The sequence below is a fragment of the Aulostomus chinensis genome, chromosome 20 (assembly GCF_037954235.1).
Source record: "Aulostomus chinensis isolate RoL2024-O1b breed Wild chromosome 20, RoL_Achi_v1.0, whole genome shotgun sequence".
Classification (NCBI taxonomy): Eukaryota; Metazoa; Chordata; class Actinopteri; order Syngnathiformes; family Aulostomidae; genus Aulostomus; species Aulostomus chinensis.
In genome coordinates this window covers 3,763,015-3,774,753 of record NC_141339.1, presented here as the reverse complement: position 1 = coordinate 3,774,753, position 11,739 = coordinate 3,763,015, and the positions used below count along the sequence as shown (strand labels likewise).

Below are 11,739 nucleotides of genomic sequence, written 5' to 3'. Positions count from 1 at the left end.
GAGATGGAAATTCTATGACTGAAATCCACAAATGGGTATGCCCCTTTTCCAAGCTGTGGAAGACGCATGTGGACATACAGCAGTTGATGCTTTTCATGGCTGGATTTGCCACGCTAGAGAAAAAAAATTGCTTGTGATGTGGATGAGGTGCTGTGGCCAGACTGAAACAGAAGAGAGGGTACAGCAGTTTTTTTTAACCCTAACTGTATGCAGTAAATTCTTCTGGTGTTTTGTATGTGGACCACTGTATGTGCAACACTGTGTTGGTCGGGATGTACACTGTGTACATTGTTTTTGTGGGAAAATTAAAATGTATTTGTACTGTGTGTGTGTGTGTGTGTTCTGATTATTGAAACAATATTCGAAAATATTTTTGTCGTAAGCGGTAACACTGAACAAAAAAGGCCCAAGTACTTATGATGAATGGAGAAGTGTTTCCCATTCATTATCGTGTTTTACACTGAGCACCTCTCTCACGATCCTTGTCTTGTGTGTCCTGTTTTACTTTGTAGTCATGTCCTGTCTTCCTGACCTCCCTCCTGTGATTACCTTATGTGTCTCACCTGGTTGATTGCGCCACCTGTGTCTTGTTTTCTCTCATGTAGTTAACCTCTGTGTTTCCCCCCTTGTCCATTTTGGGTCATTGTTGAATGAATGTTGTCAATATTGTATGTTTGTCATCGAGCCAAGCCACATCTCAAGCCAAGCCACCAGTCTCTTTAATAAACCTCTTTTGTGCACCCTTTTTCACCTCGTCTGCATCTGGGTCTTCTTCCCCACACCTCACCCCCTGACAGAATGACCCAACCATCAGAGACCCAGCAGGCTACTCTCCTCCCACACCTGATGAATATTTTTGAATATTTCGTCTGGAAGGCCTGGCAGGGGCACCCAGTTGGCCTGGGGCGGGTCCTCACTTGGTGCAGCAAGTCCTCGGGTCAGTTCAGCCTGCGTCCGGGAGAGCCAGGCGCGCCCAGCCAAGGGCCAAGGGCAGTCTGGCCAGGCCTGAAGAGTTAATTTTTTTTGGTGCTCTTGTTTCCTTGCACTTTCCCGCCTCCTGGCCACCCTCCATCCAGCCTGGTGTTTTTTGTTGTTGGGGTGTCCGGGAACCCCAAACCAAAACCCCAAAACCCCCCTTTGGGGGGGGGGGGGGTGTACTGTCACGATCCCTGTCTTGTGTGTCCTGTTTTACTTTGTAGTCAGGTCCTGTCTTCCTGACCTCCCTCCTGTGATTACGGCTGAGTCCTAAATTGCCAAGGCAACCTACATCCTACTACTACGACCTACTGCTTCAGCTTACTTCTACAACCTAACACATCAACACGTTTTTAGGGGACGAAGAAGAAGTCCATGGTGCATTGTGGACCATTGGTTGCTCCGTAGGATGCAACTGAACCGTCCTACAATGTGGGCGTGTTTAGGCTGGACTTTAGGTTGCGAAGTAGGTCGCTACTTGTGCCAGTTGTGGTTTCGGACAGCCTACGACCTACTCTGTGACCTACGATCCAACCTACTTTGGCAATTCTGACACAGTGTACCTCACGTGTCTCACCTGGTTGATTGCACCACCTGTGTCTTGTTTTCTCTCATGTAGTTAACCTCTGTGTTTCCCCCTTGTCCTTGTTGGGTCATTGTTGATTGAATGTCGTCAATGTTGTGTGTTTGTCATCAAGCCAAGCCGCATCCCAAGCCACCAGTCTTCAGTCTCCAGTCTCAAGCTACCAGTTTCTTTAATAAACCTCTTTTGTGCACGCTCCTTCACCTCGTCTGCATCTGGGTCTTCTTCCCCGCACCTCACCCCCTGACAGCCTCATTGTTCAACTGGTTCTTATGAGTGTCTGTTCATCAGGTGGTTTGTCTCATTTGAACACAAAATACCATTTTGAGAAGAAATAACATTGTTTTGAACGTCACAAAGTTCATTTTGCAGGAGAAATGAGGGGTTTTGCCCATTGGATGTGTGTGTGAGCAATGCTTTTGGCAAATGTGTGTAAACAATTGAAAAAAAAAACTGCCGATAAAATTACTATTTGTTATTAAAAATAATAATGCACATCACTTTTCTTTGTAACCTATTCTTCTTTTTTAATTTTCTGCTTTGCATTGCAGATTATATGAACAAACTGCTGGACCTCATCTTTGAATAGGTTCTCCAGGACCCTGCCTCTTACACAGACAACTTGCTGAAATCCATGTCTCCTCTGTGCCAAACACGACCGACCTGGCAAGCTGGTCATAATCACTGGCTATGTGTCCCGGCTCAATCAAGGGGAGGTCTGAGCTCGACATAGTGTTCTTTGGCATCAGGAAACCTTGCCCGTATCCTCAGCACCACACAAGCAGGCACTACCACTTTGACCGTATGGCCCTAAAACCTCCAACACCAGCTCACAAAGCTTCTGAGGGCCAAAGATCTGTTAACAGCTGGGCACAGATTATTGTCATGCAGTACAATTTCAGGCTTTTAATCTGCAGTGATTTGGGGGAGAACGCCAGACAACATGACGTGAATGACCTTGACCACATCATGGTCTGACAGAAATATTATAAAAAAAACAACACTTTTTTGTGAAGTGAATATATTTTCATTCCAAAAAGTTTACTGTGAAAATGGTATACTTTGTTATTGAAGTCTTTTAGACCTTTTTCATTTTCAAAAAAAACTATTTCAGGGATTCCTGTGTGTACCACTTGAGGGGGCTTGGACCCCAGTTTGAGAATCACTGCTCTAAATGAGTTCCCCAGTCCAGGCTGCAAACTGCAGAAAAGCATCAAGCCACATGAGAGCGATTCTCTGGTGATGTCCTAGATGAGGAAGCAGTTCAGACAGGACTTGGATGGTCACTCTACATATCTCCACTTCCTCCACTTTGCCTCAGGACCAATTACAGTTTGCATTTTTTTTTCATTTATCAGCAGTTATGAAAGACCCCTTTATGAAAAGTTAACTTATTTTGATTGTTCAAAATAGAAAAAACTGAGAGTGTTGAGCACATCGGCTTCCGAGAGGTAATTTTTCATAGCGCATTTGTTGGTACTTGGGCATCTTCACTTGTGAGCGAGGTGTTTACAAAGTGCACTGTACATCAAACTGAAAAAGACAGGGATTGTTTGGAGAGATTTTTTTTTTTTTGCTGAATAAATAACCAAACTCACAGACTTGCATTGCATCTTTCCTTTGTGTGTGTGTGTGTGTGTAGAAAATATGAACCAATGATATAATTATTCCCTAGACCATGAGCCAAGAAGATCACTGGATGATGCAACACTCCTTTCTGTTTGTTCTACATCTCTTTGTCCTCCTGGGTTACTGGAGTTCATTTTCACTCTCTTTTTCTTGTATTTTCCCTTTTGCCTTCAGGAGGCGGAGTCAGACAGTGGATTTATTTTTTACCTGCCAGCTATGAAATGATGATCCAAAAAATGGTATATTCACAATACAGTTGCTAAAATGCTACAAAATACAATTAGAATGAGATTGTATGGAATCGCGAGTAATTAAACTACACAATTGTATCATTACGCAACTCTTGATGTTATGTCCTAGGTGTGTGTGTGTGTGTGGGGGGGGTTCACTTTGGACATGGAGCTCCTTTTCTTAAAACTTTTAGAAACACCATATTAAATACAATTATGAATTATGGAGAAAAGATACAGTGATACACAGCAGCATTTTGTGCTCATGTTTGCTTCAGGTAACAACGACCTACCAACAACCTTCTACCATCCACACATACCCATGTACCCTCCACTATATGGCCCCCCTTCCCCTCGAACTCTTCCACTCCACATGAGAGAACCAGCAGAACAAAGGTGAAAGGTTAATTAACACAAAATGCATCCTCATAACAATCCACCTCGTCCTCACAACATCCGCAGTCGTGCGTATCTGTGCCCCTCCTTGTCAAAAGACCGACGTTTGGTAAGCAGTGCAGAGGGGGTGCCCTCAACGTCGGCTGTGGATGTCAGGGGGAAGTTGAGCAAACATCAGTCTCAACTGGTCAAAGCAGAAGGCCGTCCACACTGATCCTGGATCTGCTCCACGTTCCTGCCTGTTAAAAGGAAGGTTTTCATCGCCTCTGTTGCAGGATGTGCTGCTGATGGAGAATTGTTGGGTGTAGATTCATTAAAGGAGTGTGGTTCTAGACCTGCTCTACTGGTAAAGAGTCATGAGGGAACTTTTGTTATTTGGCACAATAAAAATAGTTGACTTGGCCTGACTCTTTCACGATTAGGGGTGAGACAGTGGTGACTGAACACATGCAAAGATGGAATTTGTGGTATGCGCAAGTTTAATGAATAGAAAAAAAAGTATAGCTTTTTTAGCCTTGGTTTACCACAAAAGAAAAACAAGAACAACTTTGGAATGTTTTCAAATGACATTTTATGTCCTGCAATGAATAAATAAAGGTGCATAAACCACACTTGCATTTACATTAAGATAATGATTGATGCAAAACATTTTTGTACGATCACACTCAAACTGTAAAGGTAATTCATTTGAATATGCGGATAGATTTATGTGTGTTGTGTTTGATCAATTTAAAATAAAATGAACCCATGCTTTCTGAGACAGTGAATGTACACAACATCAAATTACGTTCAAATTAATATCCAATTTAATCATCAAAATATCAGTTGAGGTTTGAGTGGGTTGAATTACCATAAAATATTTTCCCAGACATGATCATTCTGAAAGCCGTTCTGAACCAGCTGTAAAAGAAGGCGTAGATAAATGGATTGAGCATGGAATTAAAGAGTGTCAGCCAGTTGAGTGTTTCAATCACAGGAACTGGAGTTACATTGTATGTTAAAGGCAGAAAAATGACAAAAATGAAGTAAGGAGTCCAACTTAAAATGAAAACTCCCATAACTATCGCCAAAGTTTTGGTGGCTTTTCTCTCCATCTTACTGACTGCTGCTCCAGACTGACTGCTTGTGTTGTGGATGCTGCGTGCTTGCCTCTGTGCCACGAGGAAGATCTTTAGGTAGATACTGAGCATGACAATGACAGGTATATAAAATGAGAAAATACATCCCAGAGTGGTTGATATCAGTGCATCAACTAAACATCTTCCTTCACATTTACCTTGATTAAATCCTGCAATTATGATTCCTATTCCTATGAGAGCAGAAACACCCCAGCTCACCAGGATCATGATCCCAGTCACACAACCGTTCATTTTACTTTTATATGTCAAAGGCTGACACACTGCAAGATATCTGTCAATAGAAATACAACAGAGGTTTAGAATAGAAGTTGTGCTCAATGCAACATCAAAGCTGCCTCTTATTTTACAGAATAAATCTTCATGATACCAACATGAGGTTACAGTGAACGCCATGCTGAAAGGAAAAACTAAAAGTCCTACAAACAGGTCAGCAAAGGCCAGAGAGAGAATGAGATAGTTAGTAGGAGTGTGGAGCTGTTTGAAGTAAATGATGGAGATTATTACCAGAAGGTTCCCACAAACTGTGACAACAGATAAAATGCAAAGGGCAGTATTTACCAATCCACATATTACAGAAGGTTTACTTGTAAACACATAGGATGAATTTGATAGTTCATAGCAGGGATGAAAGTCATTCATAACATAAGTCCTATTGAAGGTCACATCTGGTTCCATGCTTCACAGTTTCTGCAATAATAATCTATAGAATAAAGAACATTGTTTCTTTCAGCAAATATTGTCAGAGAGGAAGAAGTCATCAGAGAAGTTCTTTGTTCATTTTAACTTGTTGTCGTAATATCACCTTAGCATGCGTCCTTAATGTGAGTCCGTCATCACTTTCTCATTGTGCTTAGCTTTTGTTCTTGTACTTTACTTATAAACAAATATCTCATTACCATAATGAATGCAAACATTGATCACTCAATTAGATGTCGGTACCTACTGTTGATGAAATGTGTGTGTGTGTGTGTGTGTGTGTGTATTTGTGAGAGACATTGGGAATGGGAGGGAGGGCTGCCTGTTGTTGTATGACAGTTGTGCAGCAGAGATGCCTGTTGCAGTGCTACACCTTTCGTTTCATCGGTCGCCCAGCCTGACCCTCACTCAAATCGTATCAAAATGCAGTTTTGATACGATTTTCTGAACTGAATTGCTTCTGAAATACCAAATCTCTTTCTGGCATAGAGAAGTTCAACCAAGTTGGAAGTGATTGCTCATGAATATGTTTATTTTTTCAGTCCTTTTTTCCATATTTGTTCCATTGCTAAAGAGACAGTACTTTCAAACAGCTTTATTGGAATTTTGTCTCTGTTAAAAATAAATCATGTAAACAGATGGTGTACAATAAGAATGAAGAAACACATTAACTTTCAAGTCTCTAATAAGAAACTATTACGTCATATATGTGTGTGTCAAGAGTACCTACGATATTAATCTATACATAAACATCTTCACAATTTGTGCTTAATTTTATTTGTTGTGAATTTGAATTTTTTTTATTGAGCACAGCTACAGTACAATACAATACAAGAGCAAGACAAATGTCACAAAGATAAAAGAATAGTCTTTTTCTCACTGTCTTTTGTCAGTATTGGTTTATGTATCATTACATTTTTGTGTTAGCAAAACCACAAAAGTCGTTCCACCCTTAAAGGCTGAGACAGGCACCATTCCACAAACTGCAGGCCTGTTTCTCTCAAAATCCTGTCCTTGTTTTAGAAATGCCTGTTGTCAAACCCCAAAATTTGCTCAACCCATCCATTTACTGACAGTCAGTGTGCATTTAGACCCAACAGATCAGAATCCCTCACGGTCATCATTGAAATAATGAAAAGACTCACAAATGCCTTCAACTAAAAGAAATATGCAGGTGGATTATTTATTGGGCTGCACGGTGGTGCAGTGGTCAGCACTGTGGCCTCACAGCAAGAAGGTTTCAGGCTCGAGTCTCTGCTCAGGCACAGGATCTTTCTGTGTGAGTCTGCTTGTTCTCCCTGTTCCTGCGTGGGTTCTCTCTGGTACTCCAGCTTCCTCCCACAGTCCAAAGACATCAAGAGGGGACCAGGTTAATCCAGACTCTAAATTGATCGTAGGTGTGACTGTGAGTGTGAATGGTTGTCTGTCTATATGTGTTGGCCCTGTGATGGACTGGTGACCTGTCCAGGGGGAACCCCGCCTCTCCCCCGAAGACTGCTGGGATAGGCTCCAGCCCCTCATGATCCTTCGGTAGAAAATGGTTGAATGGATGGGCTTCATTGCCAATGCAGCATATTCATTTATTTATATATCAATATACTCCTTTTCAGGCATGTCAGTGCCTTTTCTTTATGTTTTCTTGCTTATTTGTCAAACTAATCTAAATCCTTTTGTTTCACGTGCTGGAAATAAATATTCATTAATTCATTCATTCATTGTTACCAAGAGGGTTAAAAAAAAAGAGTGTTTTTTACATGTAGCTTAGGTACAGTCAACAGTAGTGTGTATGTGTGTGCATGTGTGTGAGTGAATGAGAGAGAGAGAGAGAGAGAGAGAGAGAGAGAGAGAGAGACTTGTGTATTATGTGTCATATTTTGAGACCCCAAACAGTACAGTCAGAGCAGTTTTGCATCAGTAAAATCACCTTGAATTATTTTTCCAGAGACTATCATTCTGAAAGCCGATCGGAACCAGCTGTAGAAGAAAGCATAAATAAATGGATTGATAGTTGAATTTGACAGGGCCAGCCAGTTAAATAATTCAATCAAAGGAATTGGCAAAGTAGCAGGACTAAATGATATGACAGTGGTGCAAATAAAGAAAGGAAGCCAACATATCAAAAAAAATCCCATCACAGTTGAAAGTGTTTTTGTGGCCTTTCTCTCCATCTTACTGACATTTGATTTTGTGCCATGACTACTGGTGCTCTGGATGCTCAGGGCTTGTCTCTGCGCCACAATGAAAATCTTGAGATAAATGGAGAGAATTACAATCACAGGGAGGTAAAATGAGAAAATGAGTCCTATAGCGTTTGCCATTAAAGTGTCAATTAAACATGCCTCAGCACATTTTTCGTGGTTCATTCCTGCAATTACAAACCCAACTGCAATTAGTACAGCAACACTCCAACTCACTAAGATCATGATCCCGACAACATGATCACTTATTTTAGCTTTATATGTCAGAGGCTGACACACTGCATAATATCTATCAATTGAAATGCAACACAGGTTCAAAATAGAAGATGTACACAGTGATACTTCAAAGATGGCCCGTACCCTGCAAAAGAAGTCATCATGATAAATACATGAGATGAATGAGAATTCCATTGACAAAGGAAAGACTACAATACCAACAAGCAGGTCAGCCACAGCCAGAGAGAGGATGAGATAGTTTGTAGGGGTGTGGAGCTGTTTGAAGTAAATGATGGAGAAAATTACAAACAGATTTCCACATACCGTGATGAAAGCTAATAAAACGAGGACAAAACTAAATAACAAGCACATTCCAGAGGGGTTGCTTATGAGTACGTAAGTGACATCTAGTTTAAAGCAGGGATGTATGTCGGTAGGAATATTAGTCATGTTGATGCTGTTTTTCGGATCCATGTTTGTTCATTTATCTGTACATAAAATATACGGCAAATGATTTTTAGAAATGTATCAGTACTCAACATCGACAAAAAATATAAGTCCTAAGTAACTGCATGGCCATGGTCAGTGTGGCAGCCTGCAGCAAGTACATTCAATATTTATTAACTCTAGAGGTCATGAATATGAATTAATTATACAAGTTTTCCTCATCCAATCTTCATTATGACACACTCCATCCTGTTTGTGTGTGTGTGTGTGTGTGTGTGTAACTAAAAGAATTACTGCTGCAGAGTTACAGATAGCATACTCCCTTGGCCATGAACCAAGAAGATCCCTGGCTGATGAAATACTGAAGTTTCAACCCAGTCAAGCCATCCCATTATGGTTCTTTGAAGGATAAAGATGTTCACAAATCCACTAAATTGAACAGACCATAGATATGAGCTGCCAGCCAGAAACAACAACAAAAATCCACTAAACTTGTCGAGCTGTTGCTGCCATCTTCCAGCAGCAATGCTATTTTTATGCTTGCAAGAGTCAAAGTAAATAATATTGTGTACACTTGACGAGCAGAAAATATGAGTTCACAAACAATATTACAAATATAACCAAACACCCCACTCTCCCCAAATCAATATCAAGATTAAAAAACAAACACAAACAACAAACAAATCTGAGTACGTAGCCTATCAGCCTAATTCTGAAGTAGAGAACTCATTTGCAATAACTTCCCATAACAGGGCAATAAAAGGGTTACAAACCCCATCATGTGGTGTTGGCACATATTTATTTTTAGAATTGTACTGTGTCTAAATTTTGCTCAAAATTTTTGCTCACCATGCTCCTGCAACATTTAAATTATTGGTCATTCCAGTTCAAACTGCTGGCTGATGTATTCTGCTTTTTCACACTGGATCTGTCAAACAATTTCGTTGTGGTTATTTAAATCAATAGCTGGTAATTTTTATTACTCGTAACAATTGATTTAGAGCCACATATTAGCCAGTGGAAATCAGATACAGGACAAAAAAAATAAATAAAACAGAGAGAAACGGTCTAATGAAACACCAAAACAAAGACCTACAGAGAGGGGAGTGAGGCATCTTTGTTGCTGTACAGTATAGCTGCCTTATTTGAGATCAAATCAAAAATTTTATTTTGTGTGTTGAAATAAAACAACATCATGGTGTGCAAAAGTTGGCAGCGCGATAGGATTGATCATGGCAGCCTTTGAAGGAGGGGGTTGGACATCTGGGGACTGGGCACTGCTCGTAGTGCAGAAGATCTATGTCTTTCTGATGATTTGAAATCAGTCACTAAATGGAGATGGATTGTCGAGTTCTCTTCTTTCCTCTGTTTATGGCTGAAGAAAAGTTCTTTTAAAACTTTGTATTTGGAATTTAAACTGTCAATTTGTTTATTCCTGTTTCACGTATTTAAAATAAATGAAAGAAAAAGGATTACAATTTTTGAGGCCTGGTGAGAGCAGGCTTCGGAGATGGTTGTAGACTAGCTGGAAAAAGGTAGGGAAATTGCTGAGGCTCAAACAGAACCGCCTTTAAGATGCAAGATGAACCTCTGGGAGAACACAAGAAAACCAGTGAGGGTGTACAAGTCATTGTTGGAGCATAAGGAGTCAACAAAGTACTTGGCAGCTGGGAGGACCTTTGGCATTGAGAGCCACGGTGACCTCTCTGTCTACAGGACCCACCAAGAGGAAACCCAGGATAAGTTCTCAGGTGAGTCCTCTCCAACCTAGACCACTGAGAGCTGCATGCTGGGTGTTGGTTGTTAACTTGGGGTTAATTGAGTCCACCTGCCTGGGTGGACTCCGGAACTTTGATCTTAAAACGGCTTCAGGAGATAAAGGACCAAGAGGCAATTCTTTAAATCCATGAATGGAAGAGCTCAGACCTAGCTTCCGTGGTGATTGGTGGGGAGGGGAGGTGAGAGAGGGCAGATCTTCATCTTCTGGAACCACATCCTCTCCCTGTATTGGAAAATTAATTTAGGGGGTGTGTTAATTTAGCCAAGAAATTGCTTGGATTACCGCAAATTCATAATTTTCCCCTACTGACATCAGCATTTCCTTGTCTTCTGTCTGTCCCAACAGACTGTGCCTTTCCTCCGCTAGCACTAAGGGCATCTGATAAGGAGGGGGAGGCCCCATTGTATTTGTGATCGCAGTACCGATACATTTTACACACAGAGACCTAAATACATGGAATACAACAAAAACCACACAGGACGAACAGTGAGACTGCTACGACTAGTGAGATGAATATGGAAGTCATCATGTTTTTTCCATTTACCAAACATTCTTCCCATCCAGTCTCCAAATGGATTATTTACACCAGAGTGCTCCACCATTTCTTCAGACGTGTTTTGAGCCACAAAAGACACAGCATTCTTGCCTGAACATTGAGCAAACGCACCCTTTTTTGGTCAGTAAGAAGTCTAGTGCAAGTCTGTTTTGGTAGGCCGTGAGGTGGCATCGCTGGTCATATTGCTTAGTCTTTGGAGGTTATCGTGGACATCATTTATCTGGTGTACATTCTTTTTGATAATTATCCACCAGAATAGGGATGATTGGCAACCTGCTGCAACTCTGTCAACTTGTTTGTATTCATCAGAAACCCCTCAGGGTACCCCGATGGTGTCATTGTAGGGTGGGAAATTGCATATAAATCAAACTGGACATTCCTTTTGTGTCGCCCCACTCGGGAGTTGATGTGGGCCCCCACCAGGTCTGCAGCACTTGTTTTTCAATAGTTGTGGGGGCTATAAAGACACAATGGTACATCTTCCACCCCACAGCAGCAGCAACATATTGCCTATTGCCAATATCAATACCAATGTTCATCAGACTGGGCAAATTTCAATTTGGTAGCATTATCTCACCCTGTTACATTTACTGTGACGAGGCACCATTCCAGCTCAAGAGACCTGATGCTCTTTCGACCCCGTTTTACACAACAGGTATGATTGACAACCACGGGCGTGAATATAGGGGGCTGGGCATCCGGTGGAGCCAGAGGATACTTCTCTAGATAGTTGCACCCAACTGGTGGGATTTTCAGTAGGATGTCGTTCTAACATGCAATGTGTTTCATTATCAGAGAATGGAGTGGGGATGGTCATGAGGGGAAGCCGGGCTGTAGAACACGCCACACAATCCTCCTTAGTCACTGTTTAGCTGTTTGAAGCCTGTTTCCAAT

The 11,739-nt window shown here is 41.3% G+C and overlaps 2 protein-coding genes across 2 annotated transcripts; both read right to left on the bottom strand.

Moving 5' to 3' along the window:
* Positions 1 to 4,634: 4,634 nt before the first annotated feature.
* LOC147242268 (trace amine-associated receptor 9-like) lies at positions 4,635 to 5,627 on the bottom strand. The gene has a single exon (XM_086189553.1). It carries the CDS (start codon positions 5,625 to 5,627, stop codon positions 4,635 to 4,637), a length of 993 nt encoding a protein of 330 aa, XP_086045679.1.
* Positions 5,628 to 7,543: 1,916 nt separating this feature from the next.
* Positions 7,544 to 8,536, bottom strand: LOC147242267 (trace amine-associated receptor 4-like). The gene has a single exon (XM_086189599.1). The coding sequence runs from the start codon at positions 8,534 to 8,536 to the stop codon at positions 7,544 to 7,546; it is 993 nt and encodes a 330-aa protein (XP_086045725.1).
* Positions 8,537 to 11,739: the final 3,203 nt, after the last annotated feature.